The sequence below is a fragment of the Aethina tumida genome, chromosome 4 (genome assembly GCF_024364675.1).
Source record: "Aethina tumida isolate Nest 87 chromosome 4, icAetTumi1.1, whole genome shotgun sequence".
Classification (NCBI taxonomy): Eukaryota; Metazoa; Arthropoda; class Insecta; order Coleoptera; family Nitidulidae; genus Aethina; species Aethina tumida.
Genome location: NC_065438.1, coordinates 29164191 through 29180463, shown reverse-complemented (window position 1 = coordinate 29180463; position 16273 = coordinate 29164191). Strand labels below are relative to the sequence as shown.

The 16273-nt window shown below is 29.7% G+C and overlaps 1 protein-coding gene and 1 long non-coding RNA gene across 3 annotated transcripts in view; both read right to left on the bottom strand.

Annotated features, from left to right (window-relative positions):
- Positions 1-16273, bottom strand: part of LOC109596618 (pseudouridylate synthase RPUSD2) — a 132410-nt gene that overhangs the window by 75716 nt on the left and 40421 nt on the right. The window contains exon 2 of one of the 2 annotated variants that reach the window (XM_020012198.2): positions 12383-12737. The exons of the other annotated variant lie outside the window; for it this stretch is intronic. Within the exon in view, the coding sequence (XP_019867757.2) occupies positions 12383-12580 (198 nt within the window). The 5' untranslated portion in view covers positions 12581-12737. The remainder of the gene's footprint in view (positions 1-12382; positions 12738-16273) is intronic. 2 annotated transcript variants of the gene reach the window in all.
- On the bottom strand, positions 7400-8675 carry LOC126265420 (uncharacterized). Its single transcript, XR_007547910.1, has 2 exons — positions 8228-8675; positions 7400-7671 (listed from the first exon to the last, which is right to left on the bottom strand). It is a non-coding gene; the product is annotated as an uncharacterized LOC126265420 (long non-coding RNA).

Sequence of the window (16273 nt, the reverse complement as noted above, 5' to 3'; positions counted from 1 at the left end):
ATCACGATTTATCCTAAAATAAAAATAAAATATTAGAACCAGATTTATTGCAGTTTGTAGTTATTTCGATTTTCGCAAACAATATTAATCTTGGCATTTCACTGACATATTAGAGGATTCATTTATATTACTGTTGAAGCAGATAAATGACAAAATCGTATATAAATAATATTAGTTAAAATCCATGTTGCATTACAACACTACATGTGAAATAACTAATATATATTAAACACTACCATAAATAAGTATAAGTATCTAAAGCAATTTCCAGAAATTGGTTTTTATTGTATGACTTAATAATAATAATGTATTATATTATTTAATATTATTTTTTTTTCAAAAATCTTGTTTAATTAATGATCTAACTTAAACTACGAATTTTGATGTTAGAAAGTTCTTTTCAAGAAAAACCATTTATTTGTCGGTAAAACTCATTTTTTGTTTGAAATTTCTAAATAAGGTTTGTAACTGAGACATGTTTTGTTTTGGAACTTCCATTGTCTTAAGAATTTTAATCTACCACATTTTGACTCGTGTGTTGTATTTTAGTAAAATTGTATTTTGTGTTACATTTTTGTAAAAAGTCAAGGGAAATGTTAAACAACAGCACTTCTCTACCAAGTGACGTATGTCCTAACATTTTAAAATATTGTTATAACATGTTGTAACAAATGTGAAAAATATTTATTTATAGCTCTTTAAAAACATATAATTAAAGATTGAAATTTAAAAAAAAAAGAAAAATTGTAAATTTTAATTTAAACATTACATTCCATTTTTTTAATAAACAGTTTTGTTAAAATCTGTTTTATAAATATAAAATTTCATTTAAACAATAATTATGAAATCAACGAATAAATGTAATTAACACTCTAAAAGCTTGTTAATCAAAAAGGCTTTTAGGCATCAATCGATCCTCTCATCCGTATCTGTCATTTTGTTTGTTAGGTATTAAACGTTGGTATTTTATATGTTAGCAAGGGAACCTGATGAATGATAATACATTTGAAATGGATAAAATCTATTAGTTATATTTTGAATACATTAAAATTAAATATCTCCACACAATTAACCAACATAGTTATGAATATTCTAGGAATGCAGAACTTAATTCAATTTAATTCAATTAATTATGAAATATCAAACAAATTATAATGAATTAATGTTGATGCCATTCGATATAACCTGTTTCACTTTCCTAAAACCATACACACATTAAACAAATTAAATGATGTAACGCCATATAGTGAGTGTAATTTCCTTCAGTTCCAAAGACTTATTTAATTATGAAATAGCTTACGACTGACACTTCGAAAGTATTGTGATATTTTTATCTTATTGGTTGTGGATGCAGAAACCGTAAAGTCCAAAGACAATTCTAATTTATGACTTGCGGTTGTCTCAGGAATAAGTTATTTTGAAGCTGGACTAAATTTAAATGTCTCAATTCTTTAAATAGAACTAGCCTAATAGGAGCATCTTATAACTCAAAGACATTTATGTAAAACTGTTGTAGTGCTAATTGGATTCTTGAAATTAATTACATACTTTCAAATCCAGTAAAAGAATAACCATTTTCCGACTACAATGCCATACTCAGACAGTGGCGGCTACAAAATTAAAAAGTGACCTTGTACACTATAAAACTCTTGAAGCAAATCGATTGAACGATTTTGGTAATGCTTTTTCATTTTGATGAGAAAATATTCAACTTGATTTAATTAAAATAAAATGTGGGTTAATTAATATGTTTCGTTCGTTTTTTTTGTCCCCTTAAAACTCAAATATCTTTATGGGATTGATTCAATAAGTCCAGAACATTTCTCTATTGTATCAAAATGGCATTTTTAAATTTTTGATTTTAAAATTTTGATTATGAAACTGTGACTGTATGATGATGATGATGATACATTTAATTTTTTTCAGTCTATAATGAAGGAATGAATTTTCGATCTACAATTATTATTATTTTACGAGAATGGCGTCCTGCTTGCAATACTTCACGTTGGTGTACATATGAAAATGCATTAAAATAATTTATAAAATTCATATACGCCGACCCATGGATAGATATTCTTAATGATATTATATTTTGATAAACTAACGAATATTCAACTTGCTTTAAAAAAATGGGATAAAAAAGATTGATTGAATAACAATTTCACCAAAGAAGTATTTTTTTAGTTTGAAACTATATTTTTCTCTACAAATATCTAATTTGTAACATAGTAAATTATATTTAACTAAGGTATAAGGATATTTTTAGTAAATTTAATTAATTCTGTCATCTAAAAAACATATGGAAAATAATATATTTCACAGGCGTCTATGTCACATCAATCAAATATGATATATGAAATTTCAACAGTTTATAATTTATTTGAAAATTGATGATATAATTACCGAATTGGTAATTATATCAAGTATTATAAAATTTCTTTTTGAAAAACATAAATTTTGCCATTTTAATTATGCGACTAGAACTGTATGGTACCGCACAATATGATCAATTACTTAAAACTGACAGAAAAGCCCAAATTTCTATAAACTTAAACAAATATACAGCACATTCATTTGTAATACCTTTTATTTTATACCCGAAAATAACACCATCCAAAGACATCAATTTCAATGACAAAGTTTCATAATTTTATCAATAATATAATATAAAAAATAACTCAATATATACAATACAATTAATTATTATTTTTAATTATGTGACCGCTAGTTTATTACAACGGTGTTTTATCTCTATGGAAATATTAATATTATTGTGTAGTTTGTGGAATACAAAAGAAAAGGAAAATTTAAAAAAGTTTGGCAATGTTATATACTAAGGGTGGGATTAATAAATAAAATAGTTCACTGATATCACTGATATTCATTAAAGCTTGACCTCTAGTGTAAAACATTCATTACAATATTTCACGATAACTCGTTTTAGTGAAAGTGAAACCCTATACCGGTTACCGTATGATCAAACAGCTGATTCTTAAGTTGGAGGTAAATCATACCGGTAGGTAGACATCATTATGTGAAGAAATTTCTTTCAGTTACGATATATGTTACATTTAAAATTATTTTGTAATTATCATTCAATTCCGTTTTAATTGATTTAATTAAAACTACTGCTTAACAAATAATTAAATATGTATCGGCAATGTCTTTTAATCAAGTTTTATTATTTTTTTATATAATTTCTCTTAAAACGAAAGAAATGGGGCATGCAGTGACTTTACCCTTATCATCTTTTTTCATTCCTAAAAGGAATAAATTGAGGTTATTTTCTTTTTCTCTGCCAACCCACCAATGACGGAAAGAAATCACTGAAAAGACAACCCTATTTATCTGCATCTTCTGTCGGATACTCTTGTGATTTGTACAAAACTTCAGAAACCTAATTTAAATTGGCAAGAAAAATAAACACTTTTTGTGTACATTATAATAAATCCATTTTTTAATATTTTTGATTAATTTGAGACCCAGTAATTAATAAATAAAATTAATAGAATTGATATATTGAAAAGTATAGTTTAAAAATATTTACGTACATGTTTAATGTTTGTCAAACATTCTTACTTTTCGGCGTCTCATATGTATGTATTAACACAAATATTTTGTCACAGTTGTAAATTTCAAACTTCATATATATATGACGGCAACCATTAAAATCATTAAATTATTTTCAATTTGTATATTTCATTAGCATGTTACAGTTAATAAATATTTATATGCATCATAAATTCTGAAAATAGTTAAATTTTAAAACTATTATAATTTATCAATGAGTTTTATATTTATAAAATAAACCCACAATATATTTTTTGAAGCTGGATATTATTTATTCACATATTCACGTCGTGTCCCAAAAACAGTAAAACTTCATCGGCCACTTTTTACGTAAAATAAGATATCACTACGTGTTTTTGGTTACACAGCAAGAAAAAAATATTTTTTGGAGAATTTTTACGAAGTTTTCTGTTTTGAAACGATGTGCAACAAGGTAGGTATCAGTGCTATTGCCACATTTTACCACATACTTGTTGTAGTAGAGTAAAACTAACGAATACAGATTGCATTTTCGCAGAATAATTTCGTAGGTTAGAACTATTGTTTCTTTTTCAATATATGGGCAAAACGGTCGGGGCATAATGGGATAGTATCCCGTTTTGCTCCATATATGTATGGGACCTATTTAGAGCCAACCCAACAAATATGGTCCACTTTAGCTCATAATGAGATTGCCCATGAACCACAAAAAGATATTTCTGCTGTTCCTGCAGATGCGGAAGCCAGAAATCTGGCAATAAAAAGACTGAAAAGAAAAAACCTGAGAAAAAAAGAAGCCGGAAAAAAGAACATAAGCAAAAGACGCAAAAAAGAAAGTGATCTCAAGACGATGACAATGTTTGTCCTTGCATATATTCTGGGTACATATATTCACAGTCCACTGAAGGATGGGTTATTTGGAGGTATCCTATCTTACACCGGTCTCCCCATATGGAAAATATTAAATGTACCACATATGATATTTGAAAAAAGTATTATTAACGCATCTTATCAATTGAAAATTTGTTTAAAAACTAGCATAAGGGTGTTTTATATATACATATATAATAAAATTAATCATCAGTTACGTCCGTCCCTCTTTGATTTAGAAAAACAATATTAGTTATCTAGAAATTTACAAAATATATCGTTATAGCTTATCTAAAGATTATTCAATATATCAAATATTATATAAACTAAAAAGTTCAATTTTGTAAAAAAGAATTCAAGAAGACAAATCTTGAAATTTTAAGGATATTCTTTTTTTTGAAGTAAGAATCTTATACCACAAAAAGTTTTTACCGTCGATTAAAAATAAATAATAAAAAAGTTACCACACTTTTTCGAAATCTGTCAATTACCAGTTTTCGCAGCCATTTCAAAAATGGCCGGAAATATCAAATTGCAATATCAATTTGAGACACAGTGTATAATTTCAATAAAAATAAATATGTGTATAGAAACATCATTAAATCAATTAAACAGTAATAATTGTAACGTAATTGTAAATGCATAAAAAGTAATGACTCAATTATCGGAAGCAAGTTCAACTATTAATTATACTTTATGCAAATCATCCTTTTGAAAAAGGTTTTACGATAAAATTGTAGAATCTTCATAATTATTTGTTAATATATGTACATATAAATTTCTATTTATAGACTTGACCTTCAATCGTTCAGATTTTTTATGCAAACAAAGAGGTAAATATTAATGTTCTGGTTAACAATTTTTAATTACTCAGCAAATTCGCGGATTTCATTTTAGTACATACAAAAGTTTCCTCTAAATACATGTATATTAATTACAATTAAGTCGAAGGAAATATTACGAACAGATACTAAAAAAATATTGATTTTACATAATAGTATTAATGGAACGTTTACAAATAATAACATGGTATACGTAGTAATGAAGATGATTATTTTACGCAATCTTTCGATTAAATTACTGATGTTGCCAAAGAAATAACAATTTGTTGAACATGCAACCAAGTAACGTACGTCAGACGTTATAACTTGTAGTAATGGGAAAGCAAGCAGTCAAGAGTTTTCCATTCGGCGTCCGATAATTACTTATAGTATTATATAGATATTCAATTATGTCAAGTTAACAAGGATAGTAGCGTGAAACCGCAAACCCCATGGCTTTAAAGGCTTCTCAGGCATCTTCGAGCTTAGTATAATACATACAAGATCAACATGGTGTTATAATCAATTTCAATATTCTATTGCATACTATAACAAAATGAAACGGAATCATACAATCTAATATAAACTTAGACACATTTAAATTTGTGTATAAAGAAAGAATTATAATTACTCTTTCGAAATTTTAGTTTGTTTAGTACATTTTAATCACGGATTAAATATTGTAATTATTTTTAGATTTAGAAAATATTCCAAATAGACAACTTTACTTATGTATACGTTATTTGCTCTCGATATCACTGTAAGGTAACAAGTTTTCAGTTCGTCAAATAAAGGCTGTTACACATTGGTTGATTTTGACTGTTTCAAATATTTTTAGGCTACATAGTCAGAGAAACACAGATTTGACATAAGTTTCTAGAGATCAATATCTTTAGAACTTTGATTGCCGCAAAACATATTTTGATATGTCGATCGTTTCTGAAATATCTATGGAAATAACATTTTTAGTTCAAATGGAAAATATACTTTAACTAATATAAATGTGTAGAAACCTATTGTTAAAAAATAATAAAAAAGGTACTGATTTTAGTAGAGATAGATAATTATGAAAGATCAGTTATTTAACTTGACTTAAGTCGGTCAACCAGCTTAGAATACCCTGTATATTCATAAAACGTTATGTATTTAAAAATTATCAGTGGCGATCTATTTGATAAATATCCTTTTTATAAAATTATAGCATACAATTACATGTTCTATTAAAACGATTAAAAATGTCCTGGTATGAAAGCATACAGAAAAAATCGTGGAAGAAAAGGAAAAACTACCGAAGCGCAAGATTGCCAAATAATCAGGCAAATTGAAATTGATCCGTTTACCTCGTAAGTCAAATTCAAAAGGATTTACCACTTTCTGTTAGCACAAGTACAATTAAACGACGCCTTCTGAGTGCAAATCTTCATGTTAGAACACCAAGAAAGGTTCCACTACTTCAGAAAAGGCATATTCATAAACAGCTTCAGTTTGCTTTAGAACATTTAGACTGGCCTGCACAGAAATAGCGAAATATCTTATGCACTGATGAAAGTAAAATAGAATTGTATGGTTCTCCATCAGAATGTATGTAAGGCGACCACAAAATATGAAGTTTCGACCACAGTATACTTTAAAAACAGTAAAGCATGGTGAACTCAACATTATGATTTAGGCAATATTATGATACAGGCCCAATACAATGGATAAACACGATTATGTAAAAATTTTGGAGAATATTGTAATACCTTAACGGACGTAAATCAAAGGAGTATTTTCTTGATCAGAAAATTAATTTGTTAGAATGGCTCGCTCAATCTTCCGACCAGTCCGATAGAAAATCTCTGGACGAACATTAAAAAGGCAATATGCTAAAAAATCAACTAATAAAGATCTACTGTGGAAGTAGTAGTAGAGCGAACACGGTTATCAATTCCAAAAGAACGCAGTCAAAAATTAGTTGACGTTACACAAAATAAAGGTTTTGCAACAAATTTTAATTATATTATACTGTTTTGCTATTTAATCTGTCAATATTTATCTATTCATTTTATTTTATATTCATAGGTAGTCTGCTATTTTTTGGAGCATCATATATATATATATATATATATGATAGATTAGCGACTGTTAATCTGTCTTTTTATTTTGATTAAAACACTAAATTCACAATAATACGCTTTATTACAACAAACGTAGTTTAACCCTCGACATCTAAAGCTTGACTGCTCGGTTCTTTCTTAAGAACTGCCCCGATTATTAAATGTAAACAAATACTTCAGATTTGCTTATGAAACAAAACTAGTCTAAATAGATGTGAGCACGTCGCATCGGTCCATCGGTGAAGGTGATGACGTAAGCTAACACGGCCTTCCTGACATGTGGGGCGTCCTCGCACCTTCCACAGTTTTGCAAAGATTCACCTGACACCGGTAATCTGTAAACATTATAACAGCAGTACAAGCTCAAAATATATTCGAAGAACTAAGTCTAAACCTTATTTCATTTAACAAAATAGACTGTTATGTGGCACAGTTAACAACCACTAGAAGCACAGAGGCGGCTCAACCATCAACAGGTCTGTTACACCCATGTCTCTCAAGTGCTATCAAAAGATACCATATTCTAGCCAGGAGCTCAGAGGCGGTTCAACCACTACCAGGTCTATTACCCGCTTGTCTCACAGACCCAGAACACAACAATCTAAGCCTGCAGAGCAGGGACCTTAAAAATAGCCTGCTGAGCAGGGACCTTTAAACATAGCCTGCAAAGTAGGGACCTTAAACATAGCCTGCAAAGTAGGGACCTCAAACATAGCCTGCGACGCAGGGACCTTAAAAATAGCCTGCCGAGCAGGGACCTTAATCATAGCCTACTAAGCAGGGACCTTCACATATAGCCTGATACACAGGGACCTTAAACAGCCTACTAAGCAGGGACCTTTACACACATTCACACATCAATTTTATTAAATAAATCTATATCCATCATACCTTATAGAATTTCTGTATCTGGCCAGGTTCGTAACTGTTCATGCGCTGCTATTGTAGTTCTACCTCGGCTGCCAATCCTTCGGAGTGCGTACCTCTCATTAGGTAAACAATGCGTTACCTCAAAGGGTCCGTGATACTTTGGTTTCAACTTTCCTCTATTCGACAGCTAATAGCGACATCTAATCCTAACGAACTTGCTTATGTCCATTCAAAAGATTTTCCTCACGTAACAGTGCAGATATCGGTGCTGTTAAAGTTGCAAAGTTTTTCACAAGATGTCTAAAATATACAGCCAGTCCTTTTTCGATCACACCTAAATATTTCACAGATGTTTGGAAAAAGTTACACTTTTGTATATTTAAGGGCGTCAATGTCCTTTCTTAAGTTCTTAAGACATTCTTGAATGGGTCGAGAGGGCACAACACATCATCAACGTAAACAAACGCAATATCGTCTTTAAGTGGTCCAAGGGCTTTATCGATGGCACTTTGATAACACGATGGGGAGTTTATAAAACCAAACGGCATTCGATTGTACTCGTAAAGTCCATCTGGTGTCACAAAAGCAGTTATATGTTTTGAATTCTCTTCTATTTCAACTTGGTGAAATCCCGATTTCATATCAAGAGTACAAAAATATACAGCTTTGGCAAGGGCGTCAATCTGATCTTGTATCCGTGGTAGAGGATAATTATTACGTAATACTTTTTTTTATTTACGTCACGATAATCTACACATAATCTTGTGTCTCCGTTTTTCTTTTTGACAAGGACTATTGGGCTTGCATAAGGAGATTCACTTTGTCGTATTATTCCACTCTCAATTTGTTCTTTTATTATTTGTTTCACTTGTAATCTTTCGCCATATGACAAATGACGGGGTTTATAGGCCACTGGCTGTAGATCACGTAATGTTATTCTTAACTTGTTTGTTGTTACTGCGGCCGGTGTTTGACTTATTCCATTTTGGATTATTGTTTTTATTTCCTTAATAACCCACTCGTCCAGTCCTGACAAATTTAAGTCATTTTCTTCAAACGCGTATATAGCACAAATTCGTTGCCTATCACTATTATCATATACAATGTCTACACTGTTTGCATTAAATTCAATTTTAATACCTGGTCGTTTTAAAACATCAAGTCCAATTAAAGCGTCAACATCACATCCCGGAATTGATCCATCTGGCACAATTAGAAAATCAATTTCTAATGTCATGGTTGGTGTACACATCACAACACTACTGCGACCCAGAGGCTTCATAACACAATTTCCTACACCAGACAGTATTTGGCAATCCGGTTGAATTTGCAAGTCTAAGGCTTTCGCTATTTTTTCGTGAAGTATTGAGACATCTGCACCTGTGTCTACTAAGTATGCTATTGAACTGATCATGGAATTGTTAGTAACCGTAGCTGATGGAAATGAACGGATAAAACGAGTGTTTTTTGCCAGGAGCACTCGTTTTGATGCCTCATGTCATTGTTTTTTACTATAGCATGTATCTTCTGAATGTCCATTCACTCCACAGATGTTACAAAACTTCTTATTTGCTGAGGTGTTGTTGCCAGACGAAAAATTTCTTTGATGTACTCCAGAAGGACCCGGCTGTACCTTTTCCGACATATTCTGTACTTTTTCCGCATTTTTGCAATCCACTGCTTTATGTCCATAGCGTTGACATCTTCTGCAGTTTCCTTGAAACGAACGCTGATCACGAAAGCTATACGGTCGTTTTCGTGACAATTCACGCTCTCGCACACCAGCGTTCAATTTATTCGCATCACAGGTAGCCAACAGTTTTAATAGTTCAGAATCACATGTAGGAGCTAGCAAGGAGATTCGATTTTTCACTTCTGTGTTTTGAATATCGTATTCAACAAGACTTAACACAACATTCCATGGAAAGTCTGAATAAAATCTTCTAATTGCTGTTAATTTGGCGTTACCGTATTCTACTAGTGAATCAAAACTTGAACTCTTAATTGCTAAACAATTTCTGATACGAGTAGCAGGAGTACCTAACTCAGGAAACGCAATTTCAAAATCTCGTCGAAAAGAAGCCCAATCTCTAATAATAGGTTTCCAATGTTGATAAAAGCGTGCTGCACGTCCTCGTAAAGCATGACCAGCTTTTAAAACAATAAGAGTATCGGATATTTCCAGCTCCTGTTGGATCCTAGCAACATCATCCATCCACTCAACCATAGTAAACGGTGTATCATCTGGGTCAAAACTGGCAAGTCGAAACTGCGCCGCCGCGGCACTTACACCTTCTGATACTGAAGCGGAAACAGGTTGCGTCTGCGCAGTCACCCTCAATGTTGCTTGAGTAGTTTGGGCGTTGGCCATTGTCGACAAAATTTCCATGATTTGTTTTTGGAAACTGTTGTTATTTTCTTGCTGCATTTTAAATAACAACGCCATATTATTGTCCGTCTCCGATACACTTTCGGTAATGTTCACAACGTTCGGACTCACTGCGCGGTCGCGTTTTTCACTATTGTCTGCCATTGTTCGTTCACAAAGAAACACAAAAAAAAATTTATTTTTTTTTTTAGGTCCTTTCTTCCGGAAATAATTCACGAGAAGATATCCCACTTCTGATGATAGATTAGCGACTGTTAATCTGTCTTTTTATTTTGATTAAAACACTAAATTCACAATAATACGCTTTATTACAACAAACGTAGTTTAACCCTCGACATCTAAAGCTTGACTGCTCGGTTCTTTCTTAAGAACTGCCCCGATTATTAAATGTAAACAAATACTTCAGATTTGCTTATGAAACAAAACTAGTCTAAATAGATGTGAGCACGTCGCATCGGTCCATCGGTGAAGGTGATGACGTAAGCTAACATATATATATATATATATATATATATATATATATATATATATACTTTTGTTAGTGGACAAGTTCATGCTCTTGTTTTTTTTTTAATTTTAAATAACTTGCTTATATTAGATGTTGGCAATAATTCTGAGTCATTTCCTACTCACTTCTCTTGCGCTTGCACAACTTAACCCGCCCGTTGTTGTTAACACAGTTGATAATTGACAAAAAGATTTTGGCCGTGTTCCATCACTTGATTTTTGTATAGTATATATGTATGTATGTATGTATGTTGGCAATATTGTAATATCAGTCATTATACCTATGTTGCAACAATATGAAGATAATTGTGCAATCAGTATTACAACAATATAATTTAGCCACTTTCGTATTTCTAAATGTACATTTAGATTTTGAGGTATGAGCACATTTAATTTGTTAAATAATAAAGAAAATTCGTACGAATTATGAAAATTTTACAATTCAAAAGTTTAAGTACCGCAGACAGATTTCCTGCTCACATACATTCTGAAAGTATTTTAACGAGCTTTTTAAAAACAATTCGACTTTTGTACATTAACCTTTGTTTAAAGATGCCAATGGTGCCAATGATATTTTCATGACGATGATGATGAACGGTGAATATTTTTCGCCTTCACTAAATCCAAGTGGCACTTTTCCAAAAAATTATAATTCACGACAATTTATTAAGAATTATTCTTTCATCACTATTATAACTGTCAAATGTAATCTCGTTTTTCAAAAACTCATATGTTTTGTTTAATTTGATCTCTAATCTATTAAAGATCAAATAACTCAATATGAGGGAAATGTTTTGTACTAATTTAATTTACTCTGCATGTTTCATTATAGAAGAAAAGGTTATCAGATTTAATACCTCAATTATATTAACAAGAGACGCACATTAATTGACTTCTTAGAACGCTTAAAATAATTAAAATTTTAAAATTTTAGAAATATGACTAGCGGAATGACATGAAAACACACTGTAAAAACGCAGCAGCAGTAATAAAAAGCAAATTGTAATAAATTTGGTAATTAAATAAGGATGTTGCTAATTAAATAACGTTATCTACAATGTAACATTTTAATTATATATTGTATCATTTTAATGAATAAAATATTCAGTAATGTTTATTTTTTAATAATTATATTTTTTGATCTAATATGTTTTTTACATTGTTCCACGACTAGTATAATTCGCATTATTTCTTTTGAAAATTTGAAGCTTTTGTACAAAACAGTTTTACTTATTCACTAATGGGAAATGCGAATTAATGAGCAAATCCCACTTTGTTACCTTTCTCTGACGAATGGTGGGTTGCGTGACGAAACTTCTTAGTGTGGCCAAAGGCGCTGGAAGACCAGTCAACATGGGCTGCACATGCATCGCAGGTGGCTGCAGGTGTAGATGACCTGTTGGATGAATGGGTACCGCCACCATCTTTTGCAGGGGCACCCCCCAAGGCAAGTACCAAGATCCCGGATGGTGTTGCATCTTAATATCCTTATTAAATCACTTAAACGTTCGCACAAAATAAAATAAATGAACACAAACTACACAGCACACGATCAGTATTTTGATGAATCCATAATATATAAGATTTTCTATTGGATTCCAGGATATTGATCGATGTCAGCGAAAATTTCCAAGCCTAGAATAAATATATATTGGTCACCGACATTAATACGTCAAATATAATGCACACTCCATCAACTACCAAGAATATCTACTATACCAAATATAAGGATCATTGTATAAGTGAATCTCCCTGTATACTTAAGCAAAATACATATTCTTAGTAAAATGACTTAAAAAAGCAGATTTGAACGTTGATAAATAAAATTAATAAACAACCATAGTAGAGAGCTACAATTAAGCAAAATTGCGATACATATGCAGACTTGTCAGTGTTGTATAATGAATATCTTTTATATAGGTACGTTTATTATAAATTGTAGATACGTAATGATTACTAAATTGTTAAATAGCAGGTCAAGGGTGTGATTATTTATTTCCTATTTTCTATACAATAATCGTTAACATCAAAGTAACAATATTTCTCACAGTAATTATATATTATTAATAATTATTACTAATAACTAATAAGTATTGTTTAAGGTTGAATTACTTTAAAAAGGAAAAAGTGGCAAAAGTGATATATTTTATTAAATTCTAATTATACTATAATAATAAATCAAATTAATAAGTGATAGTAATTACTTCTACTTACCAGATATGAATTTTTCTACTACTTTTCAATTACAGTTATTATCGCTTCATTTTGTATATTTTTCACACAAGGGAAAACAATAGAAGTTTATTTAGTTTACAGTAAATGGATAACAACAGAATGGCAATGTAGAGACTATGTCAATGCAATAACTAGAAAATGGACAATTAAAACTATTAAATAATCAAACTGTGATAATGCCAGATGGCATTTTCAAATTATTCTAGTCATTTAGCCAAACTGGATATATTAACCTACCATAAATTTAATTCAAAAGTAACCAGTGCTCACAGTTAATTTACCTAAACATTCTCATGAATTTATATTGGATAACATTGGTTATACGAAAATTAGTTATGAATTATTTTTTACTCCATTGGGAAACAAACAATATTCATTAGATTTATTTAAAAGTGTACAGGAAGTGTAATTCGGCAATAAAAAAGAAAAATAATAATCATAAATCAACGCAGTTTACTAAACAATATCGAATTTATGTATGATAATTATCGGTGCAGAATCAATGGATTAATTTGTTGATTAAACAATTAGTATTATATTTTCAAATTCACATTCACTGATGTTTGTAAATTCTTAGAAGCATTACTTTAAAATCAACAGTGTATTCTATTACAATTACTTGAAGGTTGAAAACTAAAAACTTTATAAACATATTTTACTGCTGAAGGAAATCAATTTTTAAAAATCAATTACACAGTTTCATAATTAAGCAATTATTTGTAGTAAATAAATTAATTATGATAAAGAAACTAACATAGATATAGGTAGATAAGGTGAATCTTTAAACTAATAAAACTCGATTTCGCCTACAAGTTAGGTGGTAGTATTTTACTAAGGAGGGAGAGAAAACAAAGATAATGTTGGCCCTTACCGTTCTCGAATTATAACGGAAGGAATTAATTACCATCGTATTCAAAGACAAGACTAACTGCTTCTATATTGTACATAGTATCGAAGTAATGTCTGGGCAATTGAAGTTCTCTCAAATTTCTTTAGAGAATTTACAACAACATATTAGAATAGAGATTTAACGAAATTTAATAAATTATTTTACCAATAGGCTAATTTTATGAACATTTTATGCTGTATACTACATATTTTGTGTTATGGTCCTTTAAATACTTTGTTAGCAAGAATAGATAATTATGGGCAAATAAAATAATGAATAAATAATAGTTCTGAAATTTAAACTAACGCAAAAAACTGCATTGATTGACAATTAACTTGAAATCATTTATCAGTTTACTAACACCATATAATTAATAATAACAAACATACCTATGATTACAACTTTAAAAATTGTAAATGCAAAGCAAATTTTCTATAACATTGTTTCTAATGAAGCAGTTGCTTTTTAAAATGCCAAATGATAAAAGCTTAATTTAATAAGAGTACATCATTAATTACAGGACCAAAACTCTTTGAAATTTAAAAGAGTGATTTGCTAGAGGTAATTAAATTTTAATTATCTATTTTGGTAATTTTATAGCCCATTTATCATCAGTGTTATATTTAGCTATTATATTACATTACCACCTGTAAACAAGAGATTTGAATTGTATAATTACGTGAAAAATAATAAAGAATAAACTGGCCAGATCAAATAAGATCAAATTTTGTTCATGATAGTTATATTTTTATTCGTTTAAAAAATATATTTATATTTGTATTATATATTGTACTAATAATTAAATAATAATTATTAGTAATTAAAATAAATTATTTATACCAACAATTCATACAAAAAATAAAATATTAACACACTATAAGCGGGTCGGGTAAAAATACCCGTCTCGAGAACTGTTGATTATTAGCGGGCCGGGTAATTTTTACCTTTTTGAATGTACTTACTTTAAAAGCAGGGTAAGATAATTTTCCTCTATTGATTTACATACGGAACTGAAAGAATTATCTCTTATTTTTTGTTATCTTTCAACAACTTAGTTTGGACTATTTTGCTACCCGCTTATAGTGTGTTAATATGTAAAAAATTGGGATTAATGATAATCGGGATGATTTACACTGTTATTATATAAACTTTAACTTAATATAATGCTAAGTATATTCATTCATTTATATTTATTACTTATTCCACCAATAATTAAAGCAATACATTATTATTTTATTTTATTAGATTGTATTTAACTAGTAAACATTAATTATGTTCTCGATGTTCAAAAAAATAAATAAAGCTTCATAATGATGGTGTGAAAATTATTTTAACATAACACAACTTATAGGGAATATTTATTTTTAACACTCTATCAACTTTGTAGGTCTACCGCAACAAAATTCGACAGCAAATTTATATGACAAAGCTTTTAACAGTTTAAAATAATAATAGAATTTAAATATCTTAACACAATGGTAGAATTTTTTTTAAAACAAAAATCCCATACATCTGTTATAAATTAAACATTATTTTGAGTGGAATTTTAATTAAGAAAACTAGATATTCGACTTGGAGCTATATAAACAAAAGTAATTAATTTGAATTCAATCAACCTTACCACTTGTTATAGTAAGTAATTGTTATATAAACCTTCCAGCATTCTAAAAATAATGACGGATCGCCTGTATAATTTTGAAAAAACCTATTATTAAACAAATTGTTGCTTTTGTCTGATTTACATATTTGTAAACAATATTAATATCGAAGTTTATTAAATTTGATATAAAAAATTCTTTTGTATAATAAAAATTAATTGTAATAATTTTATTACATGATCCCATTATTTAAAAAAAATAATAAACAACTATATTCACAAAAAATAGAGGAGAATTTGAAAATCGTGAAAATCACGTGAAAAAGCATGAAACTAGCTACTACGTACGTAAATATAAAAGTTGGGAGACCAACAACAACTATTATGTAAGGAATTACATATATTGTATAATTAACGTTAACATACGTTCAAATCGCTTTTGCTAACTAC